At 49.0% G+C, this 25,635-nt stretch overlaps 1 protein-coding gene, 1 long non-coding RNA gene, 2 other non-coding genes and 1 pseudogene across 37 annotated transcripts in view; 4 read left to right on the top strand and 1 right to left on the bottom strand.

The window, feature by feature from the left end:
• TEX14 (testis expressed 14, intercellular bridge forming factor) overlaps window positions 1–25,635 on the top strand; it is a 161,088-nt gene that overhangs the window by 80,390 nt on the left and 55,063 nt on the right. For 28 of the 34 annotated variants that reach the window (XM_084984941.1, XM_084984939.1, XM_084984940.1 and 25 more), the window contains 8 exons: window positions 12,172–12,286; window positions 16,057–16,222; window positions 17,314–17,450; window positions 19,718–19,799; window positions 21,299–21,429; window positions 22,440–22,553; window positions 23,712–23,835; window positions 25,102–25,280. In XM_084984941.1, coding sequence (XP_084841067.1) covers window positions 12,172–12,286; window positions 16,057–16,222; window positions 17,314–17,450; window positions 19,718–19,799; window positions 21,299–21,429; window positions 22,440–22,553; window positions 23,712–23,835; window positions 25,102–25,280 — 1,048 coding nt within the window. Of the gene's footprint in view, window positions 1–7,312; window positions 7,383–12,171; window positions 12,287–16,056; window positions 16,223–17,313; window positions 17,451–19,717; window positions 19,800–21,298; window positions 21,430–22,439; window positions 22,554–23,711; window positions 23,836–25,101; window positions 25,281–25,635 lie in introns of those variants that run through there. The other 6 variants (XM_084984946.1, XM_084984947.1, XM_084984945.1 and 3 more) reach the window with 1 other exon arrangement.
• On the top strand, window positions 1,374–1,528 carry LOC146398185 (small nucleolar RNA U3; annotated as a pseudogene).
• LOC146398184 (small nucleolar RNA U3) lies at window positions 7,605–7,820 on the top strand. Its single transcript, XR_014822117.1, has one exon. It is a non-coding gene; the product is annotated as a small nucleolar RNA U3 (small nucleolar RNA).
• Window positions 8,191–9,757, bottom strand: LOC146398183 (uncharacterized). The gene is made up of 2 exons (XR_014821270.1): window positions 9,660–9,757; window positions 8,191–8,797 (listed from the first exon to the last, which is right to left on the bottom strand). It is a non-coding gene; the product is annotated as an uncharacterized LOC146398183 (long non-coding RNA).
• On the top strand, window positions 10,045–10,260 carry LOC146398182 (small nucleolar RNA U3). The gene has a single exon (XR_014822113.1). It is a non-coding gene; the product is annotated as a small nucleolar RNA U3 (small nucleolar RNA).

Below are 25,635 nucleotides of genomic sequence, written 5' to 3'. Positions count from 1 at the left end.
ACAACAGGTTAACTAAGAACTTTAAGTCTTCCTTTCTTTTTTTTTTTTTTTGTCTTTTTGCTATTTCTTGGGCCGCTCCCGTGGCATATGGAGGTTCCCAGGCTAGGGGTTGAATTGGAGCTGTAGCCACCGGCCTATGCCAGAGCCACAGCAACACGGGATCCGAGCTGCGTCTGTAACCTACACCACAGTTCACGGCAACGCCGGGTCCTTAACCCACTGAGCAAGGGCAGGGACCGAACCCGCAACCTCATGGTTCCTAGTCGGATTCGTTAACCACTGCGCCACAACGAGAACTCCAAGTCTTCCTTTCTTAAAGATTAAAAAAAAAAAAAAAAGGAGTTCCCGTCGTGGCGCAGTGGTTGACGAATCCGACTAGGGACCATGAGGTTGAGGGTCGATCCCTGCCCTTGCTCAGTGGGTTAAGGAACTGGCATTGCCGTGAGCTGTGGTGTAGGTCGCAGACGCTGCTCGCATCCTGCGTTGCTGTGGCTCTGGCGTAGGCTGGCAGCTACAGCTCTGATTAGACCCCTAGCCTGGGAAACTGTATGCCGCGGGATCGGCCCAAGAAATGGCAAACAGACAAACAAACAAACAAACAAAAACCCCTCAAGAGTATTCAGGGAGTTCTGTTGTAGCTCAGTGGTAACAAACCCAACTAGTATCCATGAGGATTCAGGTTCCATCCCTGGCCTTGCTCACAGTGGGTTAAGGATCCGGCATTGCTGTGAGCTGTGGTGTAGGCCACAGACAGGGCTGGGATCCTGTGTTGCTGTGGCTGTGGTATAGGCCAGCAGCTGTAGCTTCAGTTCAACCCCTAGCCTGGGAATGTCCATATATCAGGGGTGCAGCCCTTAAAAAAGAAAAAAAAAAAAAAGGAGTATTTAGAATTTTTTAAAGTTGTATATGAAATGACAGTGTAAACCTAGGGGGACCCCTCTGGAGCCTTCTGATGCTGATGATGCCAAGGTTGCAGGTTCTGTCCCAACATGGGAATCAAAATTGTACTTGCGCCAATTTTTGGGCCTGCTTCTTCACGCCCAGTAAAACTGGTCTATTGACTCAGGGTTGTGGTGAAGGAAAGGGCAGCGTGTATTTCAGGGCGCCAAGCAAGGATTCCAGGTAGCCAGTGCTTAAAAGGCCCTAACTCCTTGCTGGCCGCCCTGTGATAAATGCTGTACTTGCACAGCAACCCCGTGTCAGTAGATTGGCTTTATTGAGCTTGAACAAGTGAATCCAAGTTTGGTTCAGTAACAACAGTTTGAAAATCTTTTGTATGCTGTTTCTGAAATGAGAGGAATGTGGGAAAATGTCGCCATTGGTAAAAAGTGTGCAGCTGCCAGGGACCCAGCAGAGGTTGTGGGGTTAAAGTCAAGACTGGTTTTAGGAGTTATTTCTGTAGCTTCTGTGTAGAGTCCTCAACATCCACGAAAACAGCTCTTGGTATTGCTCCTGTAACTGCCATTTGCCATGGATGACTGTTTTCTTCCTCTGGAGGAATAAGGGGAGGGGATGCTGTCTGAGTGGCTTCTCCTGTTGTTGTGGCAGAATGTGTGTGAACATTTGCCACCCACGGGGCTGCCTTTCTGTATTTTCCTCTTTCATGTTTAGGTCGCACAGTACTTTTTAACCTGTGTAGTAGGTGTTTTATCCTGATCCACATTTGGTGTAAGCTGTGATTTTTCCCTGAAATGAGGGAGAATTTGTCTGATGCAGTTTGGTGGGGGTTTTTTTGGTCGTTGTTTGTTTTGTTTTTTGCTTTTTATGGCCGCCAGTGTGGCATGGGGAAGTTCCCAGTCTAGGGGTCGAATCAGAGCTGTAGCCACTGCCCACAGCCACAGCAATGCCAGATCCAGGCTGCATCTTTGACCTACACACACCACAGCTCACGGCAACGCCAGATCCTTAACCCACTGAGTGAGGCCAGGGATTGAACCTGCATCCTCATGGCTACAAGTCAGATTCATCTCTGCTGAGCCACGATGGGAACTCCTCCCCTGTATTTGTTTTCTGACTGGATTTATGGGCCACATGATTTGTGCTTTTTCACATGTCAGTGTCAGGGCAGCTCAAAGATTATTGAAACAAAGTTATAGCTTCGTTTTTTCAACTCGCAAGTCATTGAAGTCACTATCTCCCCACAAATGTAGGCAGATGTCCCTTCCTGTCCTCTAGGGTGGTTTCTTTCTCTGTATCTCAGTCTAAGCTAAGGAAACAGAACATGCGACAGTCGGCCTAGGGTTTAATAGGAGCTGAGCACAGAGGAGTGAAAGAAGCCAGAGTGTGGCCACAGCCTGGTGGCCAGAGAGCCAAGGGTAGTGGGCAGCTATTGAAGGAGAGTGACTTCAGCAGCTGTGCATTTTAAGGTCACTCTAAATGCTACGTGGAGATTATATCTGTGGGGAGGGGTGAGGTGGCAAGTTTGAGGACCAGTTAGACATCTACTGCATTCATCTACTGGGGAGAAAATGGTCGTTGTTAACTTGAGAGTTAAGGTGTATTTGGGGCAGAATGAGGACTTAAGCCCCAGAGGCAGCACCTCAAGTAACCCTGAGAGAACTGCTCCGAGGAGGCAAGGAGAGAACGGGGATGTATAGTTTTACAACAAAGGGCAGGTAGTAGGAACAAAAGGTTACTGTTCTTGTACTGCCTTGAAGCATACATCTTATTTCATCAGTTCACTGTAGATAGGAGTGAGAATCGCTTTCAAGGATAATTGCAGGGTCTCATTGAGACCGGAAAGATGATACCCGAATCTGGGTTCTTGTTCACGGCAGTCGAAGAATGAACTCCGTGAACACACAGGCAGCAAGCAAGCAAAGTCTTTATTAAAGGAAAGCAGGAGTTCCCATTGTGGCTCAGTGGTTAACGAATCCGACTAGGAACCATGAGGTTTCGGGTTCGATCCCTGGCTTCGCTCAGTGGGTTAAGGACCTGGTGTTGCCGTGAGCTGTGGTGTAGGTCGCAGACGCGGCTTGGGTCTGCCATTGCTGTGGCTGTGGTATAGGCCGGTGGCTACAGCTCCGATTGGACCCCTAGCCTGGGAACCTCCATATGCTGTGGGTGCAGCCCTAGAAAAGACAAAAAGACCGAAAAAAAGGAAAGCAAACCACTCCCAGGGTTGCTGGGAGAGGGGAGAAGAGCCCCCTTCTTTATTGTCCTATAGGGATTTTTATGCCTTAAAGATGAGGGGGGTTACCAACATGGGGTCCAGAAAGATGTGTTTTTTTCCTCCTGTTGGCCTTGTTCAAGTACCTATATCAGTCCTTGTCCAGTAGGGTCTTGGGGTGGGAATGTCCTGTAAGTCTCATGGTTTCTTTGCCCTTTTCTTCCCATAAACTGAGCCACAGGGGGTTAGGGATTAATGTCCATCTGGGTGTAGGTACACTCGCTACAGTAGACAAGGCCTGTGGGGATGTTACTCCCTGGAGCCCTTAAACCACGAATGTTAATCCATGGCCATACCAAAGAAGGCATCGAAGCCCGCGCTGCTACACTGACTACCTGAGTTAATATTCTGTCTCATTATGATGAACAAATGGATGGACAATAGTTCCATGTGTTCAGATGGGGAACTGGAGGGGGAAGTGAATTAGGTAGGCCAGTGGGGTGGGCACTGATGGTAGAGTTCAGTTTAGGGCACATTTAGGAGAGATTTCTGACCTTTAGCAGAAAGATGGCAAAGGCGTTAGAACCCCCACAGTGCCAGGACCAGCTCAGCGAGCGGGGGTGTGAAAGACAGGTGCTGCAAAGCCGAAAGACGTGACATCATAATTAAAGACACAGGGACAAGATACAGATCAAAGGTGGGACCGGGGGGACTCAAGACCTCCTGGATCAAGAGTCCCGAATGTCAGTGCCTCACTACTTTTATTGTGCTCATTGGTTTTTTAAAAATGTGAGTGGGGGGAAAGGTTTCGGGGCATGGCCGCCTCCAATCACAAAGCAAGTTCTTTTCTAACTTTAACCTTTAAGCATAGGATTGTAATCCATAGGGCACGAAGAAGACTGGTGGCCGCTGTCTATGCATAGCCTCTCGAGAAAATACGGCTTGCCAGGGTCGACACTTTGTTCTCTGGGTTGATGCATGTCCTGCTTTTGCGTCCTTCTCGGCCCAGTTCCCATGGCTGATCACATGCCAGCTACATGCTGTCTTGCAGCCATTTGGAGTGAGGGCTTCATGTTGGCGTCAGGGGATGATGGTGGACAGGTGTTTCCCCACATCACAGCAGACCAAGAAGGAGCAACCAGAGAGGTAGGCGGGAAACTGCACGAGCATGCGTGATGGCAGCCAAGCAGGACAGAGAAGAAGTGTGTGGAAAGCAGTGTGTGTTCCCGTTGTGGCTCAGTGGTTAAGGAACCTGGCTTAACCGGTTCAAACCCAAACGCGGGTTTAATCCCTGGCCTCGCTCAGTGGGTTAAGGATCTGTTGTGGCTGTGGTATAGACCGGCAGGTACAGCTCAGATTGGACCCCTAGCCTGGGAACCTCCATATGCCGCAGGTGCGGCCCTAAAAAGACAGAAGACCAAAAAAAAAAAAAAAAAAAAAAAAAAAAGGAAGAAAGCAAGCCGATTGAGAGATTAAGATGCAGACAGAAAAGTATCCATGGGTCCTATGTAAACAGAAGCAGGTTAGGGGTGGACTGCTGGGTGGAGGGATGCGAAGGCTTGACACTTGGTGGAAAGAGCTCCCAGAGGGACTTGGGCTGTGATGGAGAGTAAAAGTGGGTACATTCAACTGGGGGAAACAGGAAGGTGTGGGACGCATTCAGGGTTTAACCAAGATGGGAGAGCAGGTCTGACTGCACTTGGAAGAACTGAGTAGAACAGGAGAAACTGAGTCAGGGGAGAGCCGCTCCCAGCAGCAGGAGGCCTTTGAGGCAGGCAAAGAAAATGGGGAATTCTGATGTAGGTGGGTTCATCCAGGTGATGAGACCACAGTGAGGACTTTTCGACTGATGGCTTCTAGTTCTCTGCCAAGTATAAGGGAAGGTCATTGCTGAGGGAGGGTGGTGCGCAGGCCTAGGAGGGTTGAGAATAAAGAAGGAATTAACTAATAATCCTCGGGAGCAGGTGAGGAAGAGGCACCTCCTGAGAGTGTGTCCTTTCCACTTACTTCCCTGCTATGGAAGCTTTGGAATTGCTTCCTAGTCTTGGAAGCACATCCCCGGATTGCAGTTAATTCCTCTTTCTTCCAGTCTGGCCATGTCTATGGTGGCCAAGCTTTCACTGTGAACTGTAAATTAGTTCTTGGTCTTCTTTAAAGCTTGGGACCTGTGAGAGAAGCTGTGTCTGCTCTGGAAATGACTCCTTGGTCTCTTATTTACTAGCTGTGGGTTCCTGGGAAGCTCCTTTACCCCAGTCTGTTCCTCTGTAAAGTAGTTAGTTGTAGTACTAGTACTGCTAGTACTGAGAGCATCAACACATGGGGTTGCTGTAAAGGATAAATTAGCAAGTGTAGTAGTTGAACCCTCTCTTTCCCCCATTGTGAAAAAGCTCCTCCTGGGAGTTCCCTTCGTGGCTCAGTGGTTAACGAATCCGACTAGGAACCATGAGGTTGTGGGTTTGATCCCTGCCCTTGCTCAGTGGGTTAAGGATCCAGCGTTGTCGTGAGTTGTGGTGTAGGTTGCAGACACAGCTAGGATCCCCCGTTGCTGTGGCTGTGGTGTAGGCCGGCGGCTACAGCTCTGATTCGAGCCCCAGTCTGGGAACCTCTGTATGCTGTGGGAGTGGCCCAAGAAATGGCAAAAAAAAAAAAAAAAAAAAAAAAAAAAGACAAGAAAAAAGAAAAAAAGAAAAAGTTCCTCCTTTAGAGGAGAAATCCGTGTCTCTTCCCAGTCTTCCAGGTACCGGCACCACCCACTGAGTTGTTCTAGGCACAAACCAACACCAAAGGCACAACCTTGGAAACCTCTTTCCCTGACACCCCTCCCCACCACTGCAGGATGTCCACCAGTGAGTCTTCTCAACTCAATTTCTACAACAGCCCACGTTTCTCCTTCTCCCTTGCTGTCCCCAAATGCAAGCTGCCATGCTATCTCCTATTGACACTTCCACGTGGCCTCAGAACTGGTCTCCACCGCTTCAGATCTCTAGATGGGTTCCCTTCACACTTAAAATCCAGATTCCCCAGGCCTGGGCCTTGCCTAGGACATCCTCAGATAATCTGGCTCCTGCCCGCAGCTCCCCTCTCCCTCGTACCCTTTGTTCTCTAGTTATCTTTCAGTTGCTGGGAAAACACAACCTCATTCCCTTCTTTGGGTCTTTGCATTAGTTGTTTTCTCTGCTTAAATGCAACCTCCAAAGAGAGGCCTTCCCCAAGCACCCAAGTCTAAAGTAGCCACCCAGTTCCTCTCTGTTTCAACACTTAAAAATCCTCCACATGTCTCATCACCTGATACTTTTGGGCATTTGTTGTCTTCTCTCTCCCTCACTAGAATGTAAGCTCTTTGTGAGAGTAGGGACCTTTGCTTACCTCTGTGTCTGTTTGCCCAGTACCTAGAATAATCTTCAGAAATTGGGATGATGGTTAAGGTAACACCCACAAGCTCTGTTAATTTACAGAGCACAGGCAAGTTACTTAGTATTTCTGTACCTTAGTTCTCCTATCCATAAAACCGAGATGATTATAATTATATTTATCTCAGCTAACAGACTTAGAAGGATGACTGATGCTTGGCAAGCTCACCATAAATAGGAGCTAGTATTGCTACTCTAGTTGACGCTCAAGTATTTGTTGAGGGAAGAGATGACGACAGATGCGCACCAACCAACTTCATTTAAAAAGCTCAGCAGTTCCCATTGTGGCTCAGCGGGTTAAGAACCCAACTAGTATCCTTGAGGATGAGGATTCAATCCCTGGCCTCACTCAGTGGGTTAAGATCCAGCGTTGCCATGAACTGTGGTTGTAGGTCCCAGATGTGGCCCTGTCTGGTCTTGCTGTGGCTGTGGTGTAGCCCGGCAGCTGTACCTTCGATTTGACTCCTAGCCTGGGAACTTGCATGTGCCACACCTTCTGCCCTTAAAAAGCCAGAAAGTCCCCCCCCCCCCAAAAAAAAGTCAGAACGTGTGAGCAGGTAGTCCAGTCATGGTACAGAACCAAAAGGGGCTGTTTTCCAGGGCTGGTTCTAAGCCACCCAGTCCCCCTCCTTGCCTCAGTCCCAGTGACCTCTTCCCAGAGTTTGAAAAGGACAGCCTTGAATGTAACCTCTAAGATGTGCTAATCCCTGGAATCAGCGAGATAGTCAGTCACTAGCAAAGGCCAAGGCCCGCCCTTTCCTTTAGAGCTGGCAGAGGCGAGGCGGGATTTAGCAGATCAGTGGCCTGAATGCTTCCGGAAGTTGAAAGATGCAGGTTGTCATTGGCTGTCAGGCGGTAATATGGTAATTAGGTGTGGTTGTTTTAAAAACTGCTGTCTTCAGTTCTGGTTGAATGTTGAAAGGAGTGGGCAAGTGCTAGCGTTTGAGGGATTGTATCGCATAAGCGATTTCTCGTTTTCCCAGCAGAGGCAGTAACGGGGGGGGGGGGGTGGGGAGGGAGTGTCTCGCCCTCAGTGCAAAGTGGAGGGCTGGCCCGGACCCGGCCTCGGCTGGGTCTGTGTGGCTAAGACTATACTTTCAGGGATCATTTCTATAGTCTGTGACTGGAGAAGTTTCTCTGAACGTGTAGAGCACCCGAAACCACGAGGAGGAGACGCAGTGTTCTCTCCTGAGTGTGAAGCCGGCTCTTGGTGTTGCCTGTGCAGCTGCCACTTGCCCTTGATGATCGTTCTCCTCTCTCTGGTTGAGAGAGGCAGAGGGAGAGAACACCATCTGAGTGGTTTTGTGATGTTTTTCGCGTTGGCAATGATAGTGAATTTTCTTTCCTTGTTTTCAGGCTTTGGTGGTGTTTGTTTTATATGGTGTCATCCTAAAACTAGCCACATCAGCGTTTTAGTTTTATGTAGTACTCTTTATTCTCCTGCTTGTTACTTCTTCTGTGTGGGTCTGTATTTTGTTTTGAAGTATAAGCTTGTCAGGGTTTTTTTTCCTTTTCCCTTAGTTTTTAGAAGTTATTTTTCAAGTCTTGTTTTGGATATTCTAAAGTAATCCTTGATGCACTGAAGTTATCTTTCAAAGATGTGTTCTGTAAAGTTGCCGTTCTGTTCTATCTTTATGAAAATGGTTTCAAGTACATATTCTGCAACTAGCATTTTTCATTATTTTCTGAAACTCACATGTTTATTTCAAAAACCATGAAGAGAACAAAGTCATTAGAAATCAATTTGTGCAGAATCAATTTGTGTGTCAGCAGAAGTTAATCAAGGCCTCTATAACTTTTTAATGCTTAAAATAGTGGATAATTTGATACCGTTAGTTTATAATTTTTCATACAGTTGTTCATTCAAGGAATATGGAGCAGAGGGAATTGATACAGGAGCAAAGGAACAGATAGAGGAGTATACAAATAGCAAATTTTAGTGTTTGTGTCTGAAGTATAGGGTATGTAGGAGATATTTTAGGAAGTAAAGACTGAAAGGGAAATTGGACCAAACTGACTATACAATGCCATAAACACCAAACTAAAGAGTTTCTACTATATAGGAGTTCCCATCGTGGCTAAGTGGAAAGAAATCCAATATCCATGCAAATGCAGGTTTGATCCCTGGCCTCGCTCAGTGGGTTAAGGATCCAGCATTGCAGCAAGCTTGGGTGTAGATTGCACGTTTGGCTCGCATCTGGCATTGCTGTGGTTGTGGTGTAGACCGGCAGCTGTATCTCCGATAGGACCCTAGTCTGCATATGCCCTGGGTGTGTCCCTAAAAAGACAATAAATAAATAAAAATAAAAACTTCTGCTATATACATAGCAATACCTGGAGTGCCACTGATCTTTGCATTCCTGAAAGCAATGTTACCTACACAAGATAGTTGTTTTTTTTTTTCTTTTTTGAGTGCCCAGGGGCATACAGAGTTAATACAGGATCAGATCCCAGTCGCAGTTTCCACCTACAGAGCAGCAGTGGCAACACTGGACCTTTAACCCATAAGATGATTATTTTTTAAGCTTAAATCCCACTATTGCTTTCAATAATGTTGGGATTTTTAATTTTTAGTATTTATAAAGTAATTTGCTAAACTGTTAGATACTTCAAATCCATCATTTTAGCTAATACCACTCATTAATTAATTGAATTCCCTAATGTTGCCTCTTTGGGATTTTTACTTCTCCTGTTTAATAGTACATCTAAGTGCTATAGATCTAATTTATTTCAATAACTGGTTAATATATTTTTATCCGTATGTACATAATTTATTCATCGGTGCCCCTACTAATGGAGATTAGGGTTTCTTTTTGTGCAGTTTTTGTCGCTAGAAACAATGATTTTTTTTCTTTTTCTGGCCGCACTCAAGTGGCATACAGAAGTTCCTGGGCCAGGGATGGAACCCGCGCCTCAGCAGCTACCCAGGACGCTGCAGTGACGATGCTTGATCCTTAACCCGCTGAGGCACAAGAGAATTCCAACACGATTTTTATTTACATAAAAATTCTTTGGGAAAAAAAAAAAATGCTTTGGCTTGGGTAAAAAATTTCGAACAATATTTGTTTTTGGTACTTCACCAGGATAAATAGCGCGTTCTGCAAATATCATAGGTTTTGGTTTTGGGTGGTTGCTTTTACCTTCCACTTTGGTCTTCTACACTCTACTCGTGAAAGACCTCTTGGTTTCCACGTGGAGGAAAGTCTTGACACCGGGACGCTGTAGTTCTCAGTCTTCCACGTTAGCCTGACGCTGCGGGACTGCCGCGCCAAACGGGGCGGAGTTGGAAAAGGTGGCATGTGATTGGCTGCTTAAAAAACGGTATGTTAATTAGAAGGCCAACTTGAAATGTCCTTCAAAACGCTAGAGTATTTAAAATGCTTTCTTGAGCTTTGATAATGGACGGGTGCCTTAGGAAGTATATGCCCGTATACAATTTGAAGGAATAGTGCCCTGAGAGAAATTCACCATCAGTATAATATGTATGCGTTTCGTACAGCTGGAAAAAATAGGCTTCTGTAGGGTAAGACTATACTTTCAGGGATCATTTCTATAGTTCGTGACTAGAGAAGTTTCTCTGAACGTGTAGAGCACCCGAAACCACGAGGAGGAGACGTAGCGTTCTCTCCTGAGCGTGAAGCCGGCTCTTGGTGTTGCTTCTGCAGCTGCCATTTGCCATTGATGATCGTTCTCGTTTTTCTTTTCGGAGGAACGAGAGGGAGAGAACGCGGTCTGAGTGGTTTCGGGTTTTTACTTTCTTATTGTTGAGAACGATAGACTGTTTTTGAGTTTTATTGTGTTTTTAGGCTCTGCTTTAGAGTTTGGGTGGTGCAAGTGTCCTGGTTGCGTGTTGTTTCGTTGTTAGTCTAGCTGTACTTGGAGGTTTTGAGTAGTTTTAGGTTTGTGTTTTGATTATTTTCTCAGGATGGAGGCTTGCCTAATGTATTTCAGCCCCTGTACTGTCATTCATTAACTTTTCCACATTTTGAGAGTTTTTTTTTTTTTTGTCTTTTGTCTTTTTTGTTGTTGTGTTGTTGTTGCTATTTCTTGGGCCGCTCCCGCGGCATATGGAGGTTCCCAAGCTAGGGGATGAATCGGAGCTGTAGCCACCGGCCTACACCAGAGCCACAGCAACGCGGGATCCGAGCCGAGTCTGCAACCTACATCACAGCTCACGGCAACGCCGGATCGTTAACCCACTGAGCAAGGGCAGGGACCGAACTCCCAACCTCATGGTTCCTAGTCGGATTCGTTAACCACTGCGCCACGACGGGAACTCCTGCTTTTTTTTTTTTTTTTTTTTTTTTTTTTTTTTTTAAAGGTCCCGGAGTGGTAGAATGTTTTGGGGAAACCTTTCTCTATTTCTTTTTGCCTCCCTATGGCTGCACTTGTGACATATGGAATATCCTAGCCCAGGGGTCGAATCAGCCATAGCAACTCTGGCAACACTGGATCCTTAACCCACTGAATAAAGCCAAGAATCGATCCACATTCTCATGGATTTTTTTTGTTTGTTTTAGGAATGCACCTGTGGGACATGGAGGTTCCCACACTGGGGGTCAGATTGGAGTTGTAGCTGCTGGCTTACACCACAGCAACGCTGGATCCAAGTCGCATCTGCAACCTACACCACAGCTCACGGCAACGCCAGATCCTTAACCCGCTGAACGAAGCCAGAGATCGAACTTGCAACCTCAGTTGCTGTGAGCTGTGATGTAGGTCGCAGAAGCGGCTCCAATCCAGCATTGCTGCAGCTGTAGTGTAGGCCGGCAGCTGTAGCTCCGATTAGACCCCTAGCCTGGGAACTTCCATATGCCGCGGATGTGGCCCTAAAAAGACAAAAGACAATAAATAAATAATAAAATTGCAGTTTTAATACTCTAAGTACTATATAAAGGAATTACATTTTTTTTAGCCCTAATGTGAATTTCCCTAGTTTTATCTTAAGAAATTTCCTTGGGGAGTTCCTGTCGTAGCGCAGTGGTTAATGAATCCAACTAGGAACCATGAGGTTGCAGGTTTGATCCCTGGCTTTGCTCAGTGGCTTAAGGATCCGGCATTGCTTTGAGCTGTGGTGTAGTTCGCAAACGCGGCTCGGATCCCGCATTGCTGTGGCTCTGGCGTAGGCTGGTGGCTACATTCCGATTAGACCCCTAGCCTGGGAACCTCCATATGCTGAGGGAGTGGCCCTAGAAAAGGCAAAAAGACAAAAAAAAAAAAAAAAAAAAAAAAGAGTTTCCATCGTGGCTCTGGGATTAACGAGTCCGACTAAGAACCGGTTACGGGTTCGATCACTGGCCTTGCTCAGTGGGTTAAGAATCCGGCGTTGCCGTGAGCTGTGGTGTAGGTTGCAGATGTGGCTCGGATCCCCCGTTGCTGTGGCTCTGGTGTAGGCTGGTGGTTACAGCTCCGATTCAACCCCTAGCCTGGGAATCTCCATGTGCCGCAGAAGCGGCTCAAGAAATGGCAAAAAGACAAAAAAAAAAAAAAAAAAAATTTCCTTGGGAGTTCTGTGTTCAGATTAAGAATCCAACAGTGTCCATGAGGATGGGTTCAATCTCACACGTGCCATAGGTGGGGCTGCAAAAAGAAAAAAATTAAAAGAAAAAGAAATTTCTTTGTGTTTGCACTGATCCTGTATTTGTTTTGCAGGAATTTATGTTGATGCAGTTAATTCCCTGGGCCAGACAGCACTTTTCACTGCAGCATTATTAGGCCTTCCAAAATTAGTTGATGTCCTGGTGGATTATGGATCAGATCCAAATCAGTAAGTACAATAACTTTGCTATCTAGAAAATATGCTCTTAAGATGAATTTGGGCATTTGGAAATTAATTTGACAAGATATTAAAAGAACCTTGACTATTTTATGTCAACAAAAATACTTCTTTTTTTTGGCCACATGGGTAGCATGTGGAAGTTTCTGGGCCAGGGATCAAACTCACCCCCTCAGTCGTGGCCTGGGCACAGCTATGGCAACACCGGATTCTTAACCTGTTGCACCACAAGGGAACTTCCTCAAAGAAATAGATATGTATACTTAGGTTGGAATGTGCTTTCAACAGCTAATAAAAAGTTTTCTAAGCAATTTTACTAGGCCCTATGAAGTAGATGAAACTTATTACTACTCATTAATTTAATCATTTAACAAGTACCATGTATACATTTCTATTTTTTTTTTTTTTGCCTTTTTAGAGCTGCACCAGCGGCATATGGAGGTTCCCAGGCTAGGGGTCTAATTCAAGCTACAGCTGCCGGCCTACACCACAGCCACTTGTGATCTGAGCCAAGTCTGTGACCTACACCACAGCTCATGGCGATGCCGGATCCTTAACCCACTGAGTGAGGCCAGGGATCGGACCCAAAACCCCATGGTTCCTAGTCAGATTCGTTTCTGCTGCGCCCCGACGGGAACTCCCAACAAGTACCATGTATACATTTCCACCTCACATTATAATTTCTATGATTCGCTTAAGCACCCTCTCAACCAGGTTCTTCACCAATTAATATACTAGGCATCACTTTGTCAGGATTACTTTTACTTATTTATTTTTTTTGTCTTTTTAGGGCCACGCCCGCAGCATATGGAAAACATTATTCCTTTCTTCCTTAGCATTCATGAGAAATGAAAAATAATGTCTTCTTTCTCCCTACTCAGCTCTCTTAGTATTTATGGGAAGAATGATTAGAAGGCTGTAAAATCTTACACAATTTTCTTTTTTTTGCCTTTTTTTTTCAGGGCCACACCTGCAGCATATGGAAGTTCCCAGGCTAGGGGTTGGATTGGAGCTACAGCTGCTGGCCTACACCACAGCCACAGCAACGCCAGATCTGAGCCGTGTCTGTGATCTACACCACAGCTCACAGCAACCACAGCTTGATCCTTAACCCATTGAGCAAGGCCAGGGATTGAACCCACGTCCTCATGGATTCTAGTCAGGTTTGTTACCACTGAGGCACAACAGGAACTGTATTATACACATTTATTTTTATTATTTATTTATTTATTGTCTTTTCAGGGCCGAACTTGTGGCATATGGAAGTTCCCAGGCTAGGGGTCAAATTGGAGCTACAGCTGCTGGCCTGCGTCACAGCCACAGCCACAGCAATGCCAGACCCAAGCCACATCTGTGACCTAGATGACAGCTCACAGCAATGCCAGATCCTTAACGCACTGATCGAGGTAATGGTTCGAACCTTTGTCCTCATGGATTTAGTCAGTTTCATTACCATCGAGCCACAATGGAACTCCATCGTGCAAATTTGTTGTTAAAGCAAGGAGGATAGTACTGTTCCCATAGTGCCCTGTGCTGGACTGCTCATCAGACCCAGCAATAGGAGAGAGCTCACATTGAGATATCCCAGGGTTCCCAGATGCCTGGGTATAGGCTAGCCCCATTGGCATCACCTGGGGAACTTTGTATAAAGTACACATCCTTGGGCCCCATTCTTGCAGATTCTGATTCAATCTGCTGTGTAGTCTGAGACTCTGTATTTTTGACAAATACCTATTGACTTATTAACTAAATTATAGTATACCCATACATTGGAATACTATGCAGCTGTTGAAAAGAGTTGAGAATGGAGTTCCTATTGTGGCACAGTGGAAACGAATCCAGCTGGTGACCATGAGGTTGCAGGTTCGATCCCTGGCCTTACTTAGTGGGTTCAGTGGGCTTAGGTTGCAGGTGAGGCTCAGATGTTGCGTTGCTGTGGCTGGGGTGTAGCCCGGCAGCTCTAGTTCTGATTCAACCCCTAGCCTGAGACCTTATATATGCCTTGGGAGGGACCCTAAAAAGTAAAAAATAAAATAAAATAAAAATAAAAATAAAAAGAGTTGAGGTGGCTTGTATGTTTTTAGATGGAAATTTCTCTAAGATATATTGTTAAATGAAAAAAAATTTAAATGCATAACAGCTAATATAGCATATTCTTTTTTTTTTTTTTTTTTTGTCTTTTGTCTTTTGAGAGCTGCACCCACAGCATATGGAGGTTCCCAGGCTAGGGGTCTAATTGGAGCTACAGCTGCTGGCCTGCGCCAGAGCCACAGCAACGCCAGATCCGAGCCTTGTCTGCAGCCTACACCACAGTTCACGGCAACGCTGGATCCTTAACCCACTGATCGAGGCCAGGGATGGAACTCACAACCTCATGGTTACTAGTCGGGTTCGTTAACCACTGCGCCACAACGGGAACTCCCAGCATGTTCTTATTCCTACTTTTGGATATGCAGAGAACACTTCTAGAAGGATACAAACATTAGTAACAGTAGTTGCCTCTGGCAAGAGAATTCTGGGCTTGGGATTGGGAAACTCTTATCTTCTCCTCCATTTCCTCGTCCTCCGTTTTTATTTTATTTTGTCTCCTTCCCTTTCCCCTTCCTCTTCTCATTTGTGTTTCTTTTTCAAATAAAGAGAGCAAGCTCTCCAGCAGATTCTGACGTGCAACTGAATTAGGCTACCACAGCTACCTGTTGCCTCTCACTGTACCTTTAGGCTGTCCCTTCGAGTTTCTAGATAGTTTATTGGCTATGGTTGAATTTTTCTAAGTTGTAGATCCTTGACCAGCCTGCTGATGCCAAGGTTTGTGGGCTTCTACCATAGGACTGGGAGATGCTCTCTAGTTAGATTGTGTTTCACCAGCCTGACCACCAGACACCACAGACATGAAGAACTTGTTTCAGGAGTTCCCGTCGTGGCGCAGTGGTTAACGAATCCGACTAGGAACCATGAGGTTGTGGGTTCAGTCCCTGCCCTTGCTCAGTGGGTTAAGGATCCGGCGTTGCCGTGAGCTGTGGTGTAGGTTGCAGACTCGGCTCAGATCCCAGGTTGCTGTGGCTCTGGCATAGACTGGTGGCTACAGCTCTGATTCGATCCCTAGCCTGGGAACCTCTACATATGCCGCGGGAGCGGCCCAAAGAAATAGCAAAAAGACAAAAAAGAAAAAGAAAAAAAAAGAACTTGTTTCAGGGCAGCCGGTGTCAGGGGGGGCAGTGGGAAGAACACTGTATTTTTTTTTTTTTTTTTTTTTTTTGCTTTTTAGGGCCGCACTTGCGGCATATGGAGGTTCCCAGGCCAGGGGTCACATTGGAGCTACAGCTGCCGGCCTACCCCAGAGCCACAGCAATGCCAGATCTGAGCCTCATCTGCAGCCTACACCACAGCTCACGGCATCGCTGGGTCCTTAACCCACTGAGCGAGGCCAGGGATCGAACCCGTGTCCTCATGGATCCTAGTTGCTTCATTTCCGCTGTGCCACGATGGAAACTCCTGGATTTTGAACCAAATCCATAAATGGGTGTGAATCTTGGCTTTGCCCTTTTGTTTCCTCATCTATAAATTGAGAAATAACACTGCCTCAAAGAGTGGAGCCGAAGATGTGTATAAAGCTTCTGTTGGCCAGACAGCGGCCTCACCAAACGTGTTGTTAACAGTCCTCGTCGCCAGAGGCTGCCTTTGTGGAAAAGGAGCCCCATGTTGAAGGGGAGGACTCTTGGTGTGGACGTTCACTGTAGACCCCCCCGGCCCCCCTCCCACAGCCGCTGCTTTGATGGGAGCACCCCTGTCCATGCCGCGGCCTTTTCAGGCAATCAGTGGATCCTCAGCAAACTGCTGGATGCAGGGGGCGATCTTCGACTCCACGATGAGAAGGGACGAAACCCACAGACCTGGGCTCTGGCAGCAGGGAAGGAGCACAGCACTGCGGTAAGGGGGGCCCCTCTGCAGCCACACCCAAGGCGGAGCACAGGCCTGGGAGGCAGGAAGCCCAGGGCATAGGCGGGTCCTGGGGACAGCTCTGGGCTTGTAGTGGCCTGGCCTTTGGCACTGGACACACAGACCCGGGTTGAGGCACGTTCACCAGCCGTAAAACGTCGGGCAGGTCTAGTGGACTTTTCCGGTCATCCCTTCAATGGGGACGGAGAACAGTTGTCGTTTGTCTGACCCTTAACTAGCGCTTATCATGCATCGGACGTTCTTAGTTAAATATGAACTCATTTAATCATTTTTTTTCTTTTGTCTTTTTGCCATTTCTAGGGCCGATCCCGCAGCACATGGAGGTTCCCAGGCTAGGGGTCCAATCGGAGCTGTATCTACAGGCCTACACCACAGCCACAGCAACTTGGGATCTAAGCCGCGTCTGCCACCTACACCACAGCTCACGGCAACACCGGATCCTTAACCCACTGAGCAAGGGCAGGGATCGAACCCGCAACCTCATGGTCCCTAGTCGGATTCGTTAACCACTGCGCCACGATGGGAACTCTCTTAACTCATTTAATCTTTACAACAACCCTCTCAGGACAATAACTGCCGTGTTATTGTCCCCATTTGACAGATGGGGACACTGGGGTGCACCGACAGGAGGTAACTTGTTTGCAGCCACACCCTGACAGAGCGTGTGATGTGTTTTAATGCCAGTAACCTAACAAATGTGAGGAATGAAGGGCCTGCACAGCACAGGGCGCGTGGGGGGAAGGGGGACGGGCAGAGTCCCCTCCCTCCGCTTCTCCTGCTCGTTAGCCATTTGGGCCTTGGACAGGTTGAAATACTCCTTCTGCCTCGGGTTTCTCCTCTGCTGAATGAGGGAGTTGGAGGAAATTAGTGCCAGATCATCTCCTAAAAATGGAGTCGTCTCATTGCACATCTTTAGGAAATCACTTGGACTCTTTCCTTTCCAGAGACTTCTCTGCCGGGGGCTCCTGGCTCCTCAGACGGTTCAGCTCAGACCGTTGCAGTCCCACCGAAGGAGGCCAGGGTGGCCGTTCGTCACTGACCGTCTGTGCCGTGTGTTGCAGGTGGTGGAGTTCATGCAGCGCTGTGCCGGGCACATGCAGGCCCTAATCCAGGGCTTCTCCCACGACCTCCTGAAGAAGGTTGACTCCCCTCAGCGGCTCATCTGCGGCCTGCCCCGGTTCGGGGGCCTCATGCAGGGGTGAGTGGGGTGTTCTGCCTCACGGCAGCCTTCCTGGGAGCAGCCCCACGGCATGGGCTGCCTCGGCCCCCTCCACATTGGTCCCTTCCCGCATCTGGCGCACCCAGAGGGGTGAGCTTGGAGAAGAGAGAGTGGCCACTGGAGGTTGTCAGTTGTCTGCCTGCTCGCAGGGATGTCTAGGGGAGATGAGCTCGGGGCTCCTGTGGGAAGCACCCTGTGATTCGCAGGGAAGGTGTCTTTAGGTCCGAGTACCCAGCAGAAACCCTTTCTCAGCAGAGCAGCCAGCCAGCTTTTTTTGGGGGGGGTGGGCGGAGGTCATCTCTGAACTATGGAGAGCAAATTCCTGTATTACTAAGGTTGCATAAGACCACAGATGCTCAATGTAAGGTTTCTGGGCTGTTTCAAGCTGGTATAAGACTTGATGCCACCTGGGTGAGCCGCCTCCCCCGCCTGAATCGCAGCTACAGGAGGCGGGCTCCCTCCAGACCTCCCTCCGTGTTAGGGAAGTTACTTTATTATAAGTCCCCTGGGCTTTGTTGACTTAGGGTCGCTTCGTGGAGAATTCTTCCCACTTCGATTTTCTCTGACGGCATGGGCGACTAGACTGGTCACTCTCTTCACAGGCTCCCCCATCCCATTCTGTGCACATCGAGTCCTGGTTTTCCTCTCGTGACCTGGGTGGTTCTCAAGGGTGATGAGTTAACTGCTCTCCTTGCTGCCATTCTTGCCCATTTGGGTTTTTTATTTTATTTTATTTTTGTCTTTTTGTCTTTTCCATGGCCACACCTGTGGCATATGGAGGTTCCCAGGCTAGGGGTCTAATCAGAGCTGTAGCTGCCAGCCTACGCCAGAGCCACAGCAACGCAGGAACCGAGCCTCGTCTGTGACCTACACCACAGCTCACGGCAACGCCGGATCCTTAACCCACTGAGTGAGGCCAGGGATCAAACCCCAAACCTCATGGTTCCTAGTTGGATTCGTTAACCACTGAGCCATGACGGGAATTCCCATTTGGGTTCTTTACTCAGCATCCAGAATGACCTTTCCTAAAAATGGAAATCAAATTGTGCCACTCACGGGCGTTCCCATTTTGGTTCAGAGGAAACAAATCTGACTGGTATCCATGAGGACTCAGGTTCAATCCCTGGCCTCACTCAGTGGGTTGAGGATCCGACATTGCCATAAGCTGTGGTGTAGGTCGCAGGCATGGCTGGGATCTCGAGTTGCTGTGGCTGTGGTGTTGGCCGGTGATGGTCGCTCAGATTTGACCCCTAGCCTGGGAACCTCCATGTGCTTCAGGTGCAGCCCTAAAAACCAAAAAAAAAAAAAAAAAAAAAAAAAAAAAATTGTGTGATTCACTATTAAAGACCTTGTTAGGGTCTTCCCTGTGGCAGTCAGGATAAACTCCCAAATCCCTCTTTTGGCCTTGGAGCCCCTGCTTGGTCCAGCTCTTCCGTCTCTCACGCGTTCTTTCCCGCCAGCATTAGGATCTTGGCAGACCAGGTTCCTTGGAACAGGGCTGAGGCCTCGTCCCTGCTGCTGTTTTGTGACCTCAGGCCTGCAGTTTTCCCCTTTCTGACTCCATTTTTTCCATCTGTCAAATGAGAAAGTTGGACCAGATGGGCTTTATGATTCTTTCCAAAGTGAAGCATCTGTAGTTGTTATCAACTGGGGCATAATGAACCATCTCCTCAAACCTAGTGGCTTCAAACGGCAGTAAATATTTGTATCTCACACAATTTCTGGAGGTCAGGAATGATGGACTGGCCCAGCTGCGTGGTTCTGGCTCAGGACTTCTCATGAAGATGCAGTCAGGGTGCAGCGTGGGCTACAGTCATCTGGGGCTGGGGGATCCAGTTCCAAGACGGTTCATGCGCATCGCTGGCAAATTGGTGCTGGGTGTCAGGCCTGCCCATTGGGCGGCTGGCATGTCCTCGCAGCGTGGCAGGTGGCCTCCTCCAGAGCACGTGTTCCAACAGCCATCAGGGCAGAAGCCCCGGAGCTCAATCCACTCGGTCATTTCTGCAGTGTCCTGTTGGGTTTAACAGGTCAGCCCCCTCTGACCTGTGTGTGGCCACACAAGGGCATGAACAACAGGAGATGGGATCCTGGGGCCCCTCCGGGCAGGCTGTTACATCACCTGCAGTTCTGCTGTCAGGTAGTAAAGACAAAACCAACTACACATTCTGACAGCTTGGTTCAGCGTGGCCCTCTGGATATGAGTGGTTAATCCTGCCTTTTCTCCCTCTTCTTTTAAATGTTTCTAGAAACCCTAATGGCTCTCCTAACCGAATGATTAAAGCTGGAGTCGTTTCTGCCCAAAACATCTACAGCTTTGGCTTTGGAAAGGTAAGAGGTTGCCATGACAGCCAGTGTTTGCAGGACTGACGGAGGAGGCCCCCAGCGCTCGCTCCGCCCCAGGCCTCCCGACTTTGTCCGCTCCTCCTCCTTCCCTGTCCTCTCCGCAGTGTTTTTGTCCTCTTTCCTGTTTCTGCAGGACAAGCACGTCTTAGCGTTCCTGTCCTTACTGAAAAATGATGAAAACCCTGGAGAGTTCCCTGGAATGACTCTGGGCTAGATTTGGAGCATTTAGGAAATTACCTTTTAATTCCCAGCAGAGGCCCCAAACCTGTTCTCCTGAAGAGAGCTAAGACCCCGCACGTCTTAGCTGTGACTGACCTCGCCTCTCACCAGTTGATGAGCATTGTTGGAATGCCTTTCAGAAACAGAGTTTTTTTTTTGTTTTGTTTTGTTTTTTTAAAGGTTCTTCCCGTGTTTTTATTTTCTTTTTCAATTTTTTTTCAATTTTTTTTTTCAATTTTTTTTTTTTTTTTTAGTTTTCTGTCTTTTTAGGGCTGCACCCGCAGCATATGGAGGTTCCCAGGCTAGGGTTCGAATTGGAGCTACAGCTGCTGGCCTACACCACAGCCACAGAAACACAGGAGCCAAGCCGCATCTGTGACCTACACCACAGCTCACGGCAACGCCGGATCCTTAACCCACTGAGCAAGGCCAGGGATGGAACCTGCAACTTCATAGTTCCTAGTCGGATTCGCTAACCACTGAGCCACGACGGGAACTCCAGAAACTGAGATGATGATGATGATGATGATTTTTTGTCTTTTTTAGGGCCGCACGTGCAGGATATGCAGGTTCCCAGACTAGGGGTTGAATCAAAGCTGCAGCTGCCTGCCCACGCCACAGCCCCAGCCACTCTGGATCTTAGCTGCGTCTTCGACCTACACCACAGATCATAGCAATGCCGGATCCTTAACCCACCGAGTGAGGCCAGGGATCGAACCTAAGTCCTCTTGGATACTCATCGGGTTCGTTACAGCTGAGCCACAACCAAAACTCTCGAAACTGAGATTTTTACATTCAGAAATGTTTTGAGGGAAAATTGTATCTTTTGGGTCTTTGGTTCTTCCTTCAAAGAAAGGGACGGCTGGGAAATGTTGCTGGGGGGCTGGGTGATGTTTGCTGAGTCTGTCGGTTGTGCAGAGGCAGCCTTGGGTGGGGGAGAGAAATGTTGGCTTTGGCTGCACACAAGCCTGGCTTCTGTGGGGGCCTCAAGAGGTCCCCAAACCCCAGCCTGGGGCTCCTGGTAGCCATCTGAATGCTCTCCATGAGCCTCGATGTCCTCACTAGCAAAAGGGAAAGAGTTTACAACCTCGCAGGGTTTCTTGGAAGATTAAAGATAGTGGAAAGCATTGTGTCCCGTGCATAAGGGTATTCAGCAAATTGGTAAATAGCAGCTATCAACTTATTTTTAGCTGGCTGATGAGATTCTAGGGGCTTTTACTTGTTCGCTTTTCTCCCCCACATTTGAAGTTGTGCTTTGCTTTCAGTTTTATCTCACAGGGGGCACACAGCTGGCCTACCTAGGATCTCTTCCAGTAATTGGAGAAAAGGAAGTGATCCAAGCTGACGATGAGCCCACCTTCTCTTTCTTCAGTGGCCCCTACATGGTCATGACCAAGTAAGTGGCAGCTGGCCAGTGGGAGGTCGGATTTAGTCCCCCGGGAAAGATGGACTTTGTGTGACTTGCTTGTGTGTGTGAAGGATTTCTGTGCAAACACAAGGGCACACTGGAGAGCAGATGTCTAAGTCAGGGTTTCTCAAACTCGGACACATGGACATTTTTGTTATCCTTTGTCGCGGGGGCAGTCGCGTGCCTCGTGGGGTGTTTAGGAGTGCCCCCTGGTCTCTGCTCACTGGACGCCAGCCGCAGCTCTGACGCCCGCACCGCCAGCCCCCTGCATGTGTGACTGTGACCCTTCCTGGTAGTAAAATGTGTACAGACATGGCCAGATGGGCCCCTGGTGTGAACCACTGCTCCGAAAGATGACTCTTGACAGTTTCAAGTTCTTTGCTCTCTTGCTGGCCTGACTGTCTGGCTTCTGACACAGATCAGTGGGTATCAAAGCCCCCCAGGCATCAGCTGATGGCTGTCACCAGCCCGAGGCAGCTGAGGCGGCAGTAGTAGGACTTGGCTTCGCCTGCAGGGTCCGGGGAAATGTCCTGGCCGGGGTCTCTTGGCTATTTCTTCCCCGCTTTTTTCCAAAAAGGCCTCTGCCGACTCACAAGGCTCTGTGTCCCCCGCAGATAGGCTTCGTGTTTTCCTGCCCATGCCACAGATTTGTCATCAGATCCCCTCTTCTTCTGTCCACTGCTGTGGCCTTCACCCGTGTCATCGCTGGCCCTCCCCAAGGCTGGCCGCCTAACGGGTCTCTCATTCTCCAGACCCCTGGCCCCGCCTTCCCCTTACTGCTGGTACCGTTGTCTTTCTAAGTAAAATACAAACCTGATCAAATCACTCCCTCCTGTAAATCCTTTAGTGATGTCCTGCCACCTGTACTAAGTTCCCTGGGGCGAGGACAGATTCTGCTTTACAGAATCTGTGTAGACACTGCTTCTCGGATCTCTGGCTGGAGCGTTCCTTGCCGAAGAAGCGGCTGCTCACTCCCCTCTGCTCCTCCTCCCCACCAGCCTGGTGTGGAATGGGAGCCGGGTCACTGTGAAGGAGCTGCAGCTCCCCTCCCGCCTGCCCTGCAGCAGGCTTCGGCTGGCCGACTTGGTGATTGCAGAGCAAGAGCACAGCAGGTGAGCAGAAAACCCAGGGCCTTCACGCCCGCCAGCCCGCCAAGCCCGGGTCTCTTTACAGACCAGGGTCAGGGCTGCGCAGGGCTGTCCCCGCAGCCTCAGTGCTTCCTCATCGTTGGTGGATTTGAGTTCCCCGGGCTGCCAAGAAAGGGAAAGGATTCATGAGTAGCCTGAGGGGTGGGGGGGATTGGGGGGCTCAATTCTGCCAGCTGATTGACTCCCCAAAACACGTCTCTGAGGTCCAGCTTTCAGGCCTGGTGGCCCGCCTCCTTTGGGGGCCTGTGCCCATCAGGACAGCCGTCCCGGGACATCTTGGGTAGAGCGTGGCTCTGCTTGAGATCCGTGTCTCTCCTGGGAGGACACGCCCATGGGTCTCGGTCCCTCACGTTCCCCGCAGCTGCTGCGCCAGGAGCTGCAGTCTCGGTTTCCTGCCGGTACTGCTGAGGCCTTGGCCTGGACTGTGGCTCACTGAGGTCTCTCCTGAGAAGGTCCGCCACCTCCTGTAAGGCCAAACCCTTCCTTCTGGGGAGATCAGCCTGAAGGGCCCCGAGGAGGCTGGAAGGGCTCTTAGCCAAGGCCTGGATTCTGATGGGAGACAGTCGGGTGTGTGACCCTGGGCGAGTTCCTGACATCTCCCTGCCCGACTTTGGTTTTATCGTCTTTTTTTTTTTTTTTTTTTTTGGTCTTTTTAGGGCCGCACCCCCAGCATATGGAGGTTCCCAGGCTAGGGGTCGGAACGGTAGCCACCAGCCTACATCACAGGTCACAGCAACACCGGATCTTTAACCCACTGAGCAAGGTCAAGGATCTAACCCATGTCCTCTTGGATGCTCGTCAGGTTTGCAAACCGCTGAGCTACGTCGGGAACTCCCTGGTTTCTTTAAGAGGAGTAGTGATAGCTTTCTTGCTGCTGGTTAGGATCCCAGTTGCCTTGCTCCGTAGCTCTTGGTGCCGTTGCCTGGATGACCCTGAGCCCTCAGGTGCTGATCAGTGCAAGGCCAAGGGTTCCACCCCATCCTGCTTTCTCAGAAAAACACTGTGTGCAAATAGTATTTGTTTGGAATGTGTTCAAGGGGGCCGAGAAGAAAGGCAAACCACCCATGTTTTCATCCGAGCCCCTTTCTCTCAGCCTCATCTGAAGCTTCTTTTCCCCTCCAGCAAGTTGCGGCATCCACATCTGCTGCAACTGATGGCCGTGTGCCTTTCCCCGGACCTAGAGAAGACCCGCCTCGTGTACGAGCGCATCACCATTGGCACGCTGTTCGGGGTCCTCCATGAGCGGGTACGTGGCTCTTTCCGTGGATTTTCCCCTCTGCCCTCCCCAGCCCTCCCTTCCTCCCTCTTCTTTCTCCCCCAGCGGTAGAGTTCCCATTTGTGCAGGCATGGAAGAGAAATCTCTTCATTCTTTCTTTGTCTTTTTGTATTTTCTAGGGCCACTCCCGAGGCATATGGAGATTCCCAGGCTAAGGGTCCAATCGGAGCTGTAGCTGCTGGCCTACACCACAGCCACAGTAACGCAGGATCTGAGCCGTGTCTGCAACCTACACCACAGCTCACAGCAACACCAGATCCTCAACCCACTGAGCAAGGCCAGGGATCGAACCCACAACCTCATGGTTCCAGTCGGATTCGTTAACCACTAAGCCATGACGGGAACTCCGAAATCTCTGCATTCTTTACCTGGGGGGAGGGGCTGTGTTGAAGGCTGATAAGCACGTTGGAACTAGCGTGATTTTATTATTGTTAGTCTTGCTTCTTTATTAGACATCTAAGAGCTCAGTAGACCTGGAAAACACAGCCACGCTTTTAGCTCCCTGTAATCAAACAGGCGCTGGCCTTATTTCCCTGTATTTTCACTGGTGCCCTGCAGGGCCTTTGCTGTAGAGGGAGGTTTATTTATGTGCAAGCCTTTATTCGTCCGCTCTCACTTTTCAGTTTTCCTGGGGAGATGTCCCTGGCCCACGGACAGCCTGGGAAATATGCTTTGGGCTGAGATGTGGCTTCAGAGACATCCTGAAAGATTTGTTTTTCTTCCTCCATGACTTTGTTCTAAAGCCCCTGGGCAGGAGTGAGAAGAGATTCTTCAGGAAGGGCCCTTCTTGGGGGCTGGTCACTCCTCCTGCCTGAGCACCCCGCGCCCCCGTTAGTGCTCTAGTTCCCTTTCCTCTCCTTGGGTGAGGTCCTTAACTTAAAATGCCACTTCTGGGAGTTCCCGTTGTGGCTCAGCAGTAATGAACCCAACTAGTATCCATGAGGATGTGGTTTCAATCCCTGGCCTTGGTCAGTGGGTCGGGGATCCAGCCTTGCTGTGAGCTGTGGTGTCGGTCGCAGATGCGGCTCGGATCCTGCGTTGCTGTGGCTGTGGTGTAGGCCAGCAGCTGTTGTTCCGATTCGACCCCTAGCCTGGGAACCTTCATATGCTGCGGGTGCAGCCCTCAAAAGACAAAAGACAAAAAAAGAAAAAAAAGAAAAAGACTCTGGAACAAAAAGCCCTCTGCAGCGTGGGGCCCAGTCCCCTTTGTTCTGACCTTTGCCCCCTTGCTTGCAGCGATCCCAGTTCCCTGTGCTGCACATGGAGGTGATCGTGCACCTGCTGCTCCAGGTCTCAGACGCCCTGAGATACCTGCATTCTCGGGGCTTTATCCACCGTTCCCTCAGCTCCTATGCCATCCACATCGTCTCCACAGGGGAAGTGAGGCTGACCAACCTGGAGTACATGGTGGAAAGGTGGGTGCACCTCCATCAGGACTTCCAAACAGGGTCTCCCTGGGGGTGCTTTGCTGGAGAGAGAGAATCTGGTCTGGGCAGGACTCCTCCCTGGTGGGCTGAACTGTCTATCAGGGAAGCAGGTTTCCCAAATGCCTCGCCCTGTCTGCCAAAGTTAGAGGGACTTTGGGGGAAGTTGTTTCTGTTCAGGACATTCTCATTTGATTTATTTATTCATTTATTTTTAATTTTTTGTTTGAGGTTCCCAGCCTAGGGGTCGAATTGGAACTACAGCTGCCAGCCTACACCACAGCTCACAGCAATGCTGGATCTAACCCACCGAGCGAGGGCAGGGATCGAACCTGCATCCTCATGG

The sequence above is a fragment of the Sus scrofa genome, chromosome 12 (assembly GCF_054392235.1).
Source record: "Sus scrofa isolate SSC_HxYL_T2T_F1_AM1 chromosome 12, Sscrofa_HxYL_maternal_Yorkshire_Landrace_v2.0, whole genome shotgun sequence".
NCBI classification, from domain to species: domain Eukaryota; kingdom Metazoa; phylum Chordata; class Mammalia; order Artiodactyla; family Suidae; genus Sus; species Sus scrofa.
Note: the sequence above shows the minus strand (reverse complement) of the source record. Positions and strands in the feature narration are given on the sequence as shown.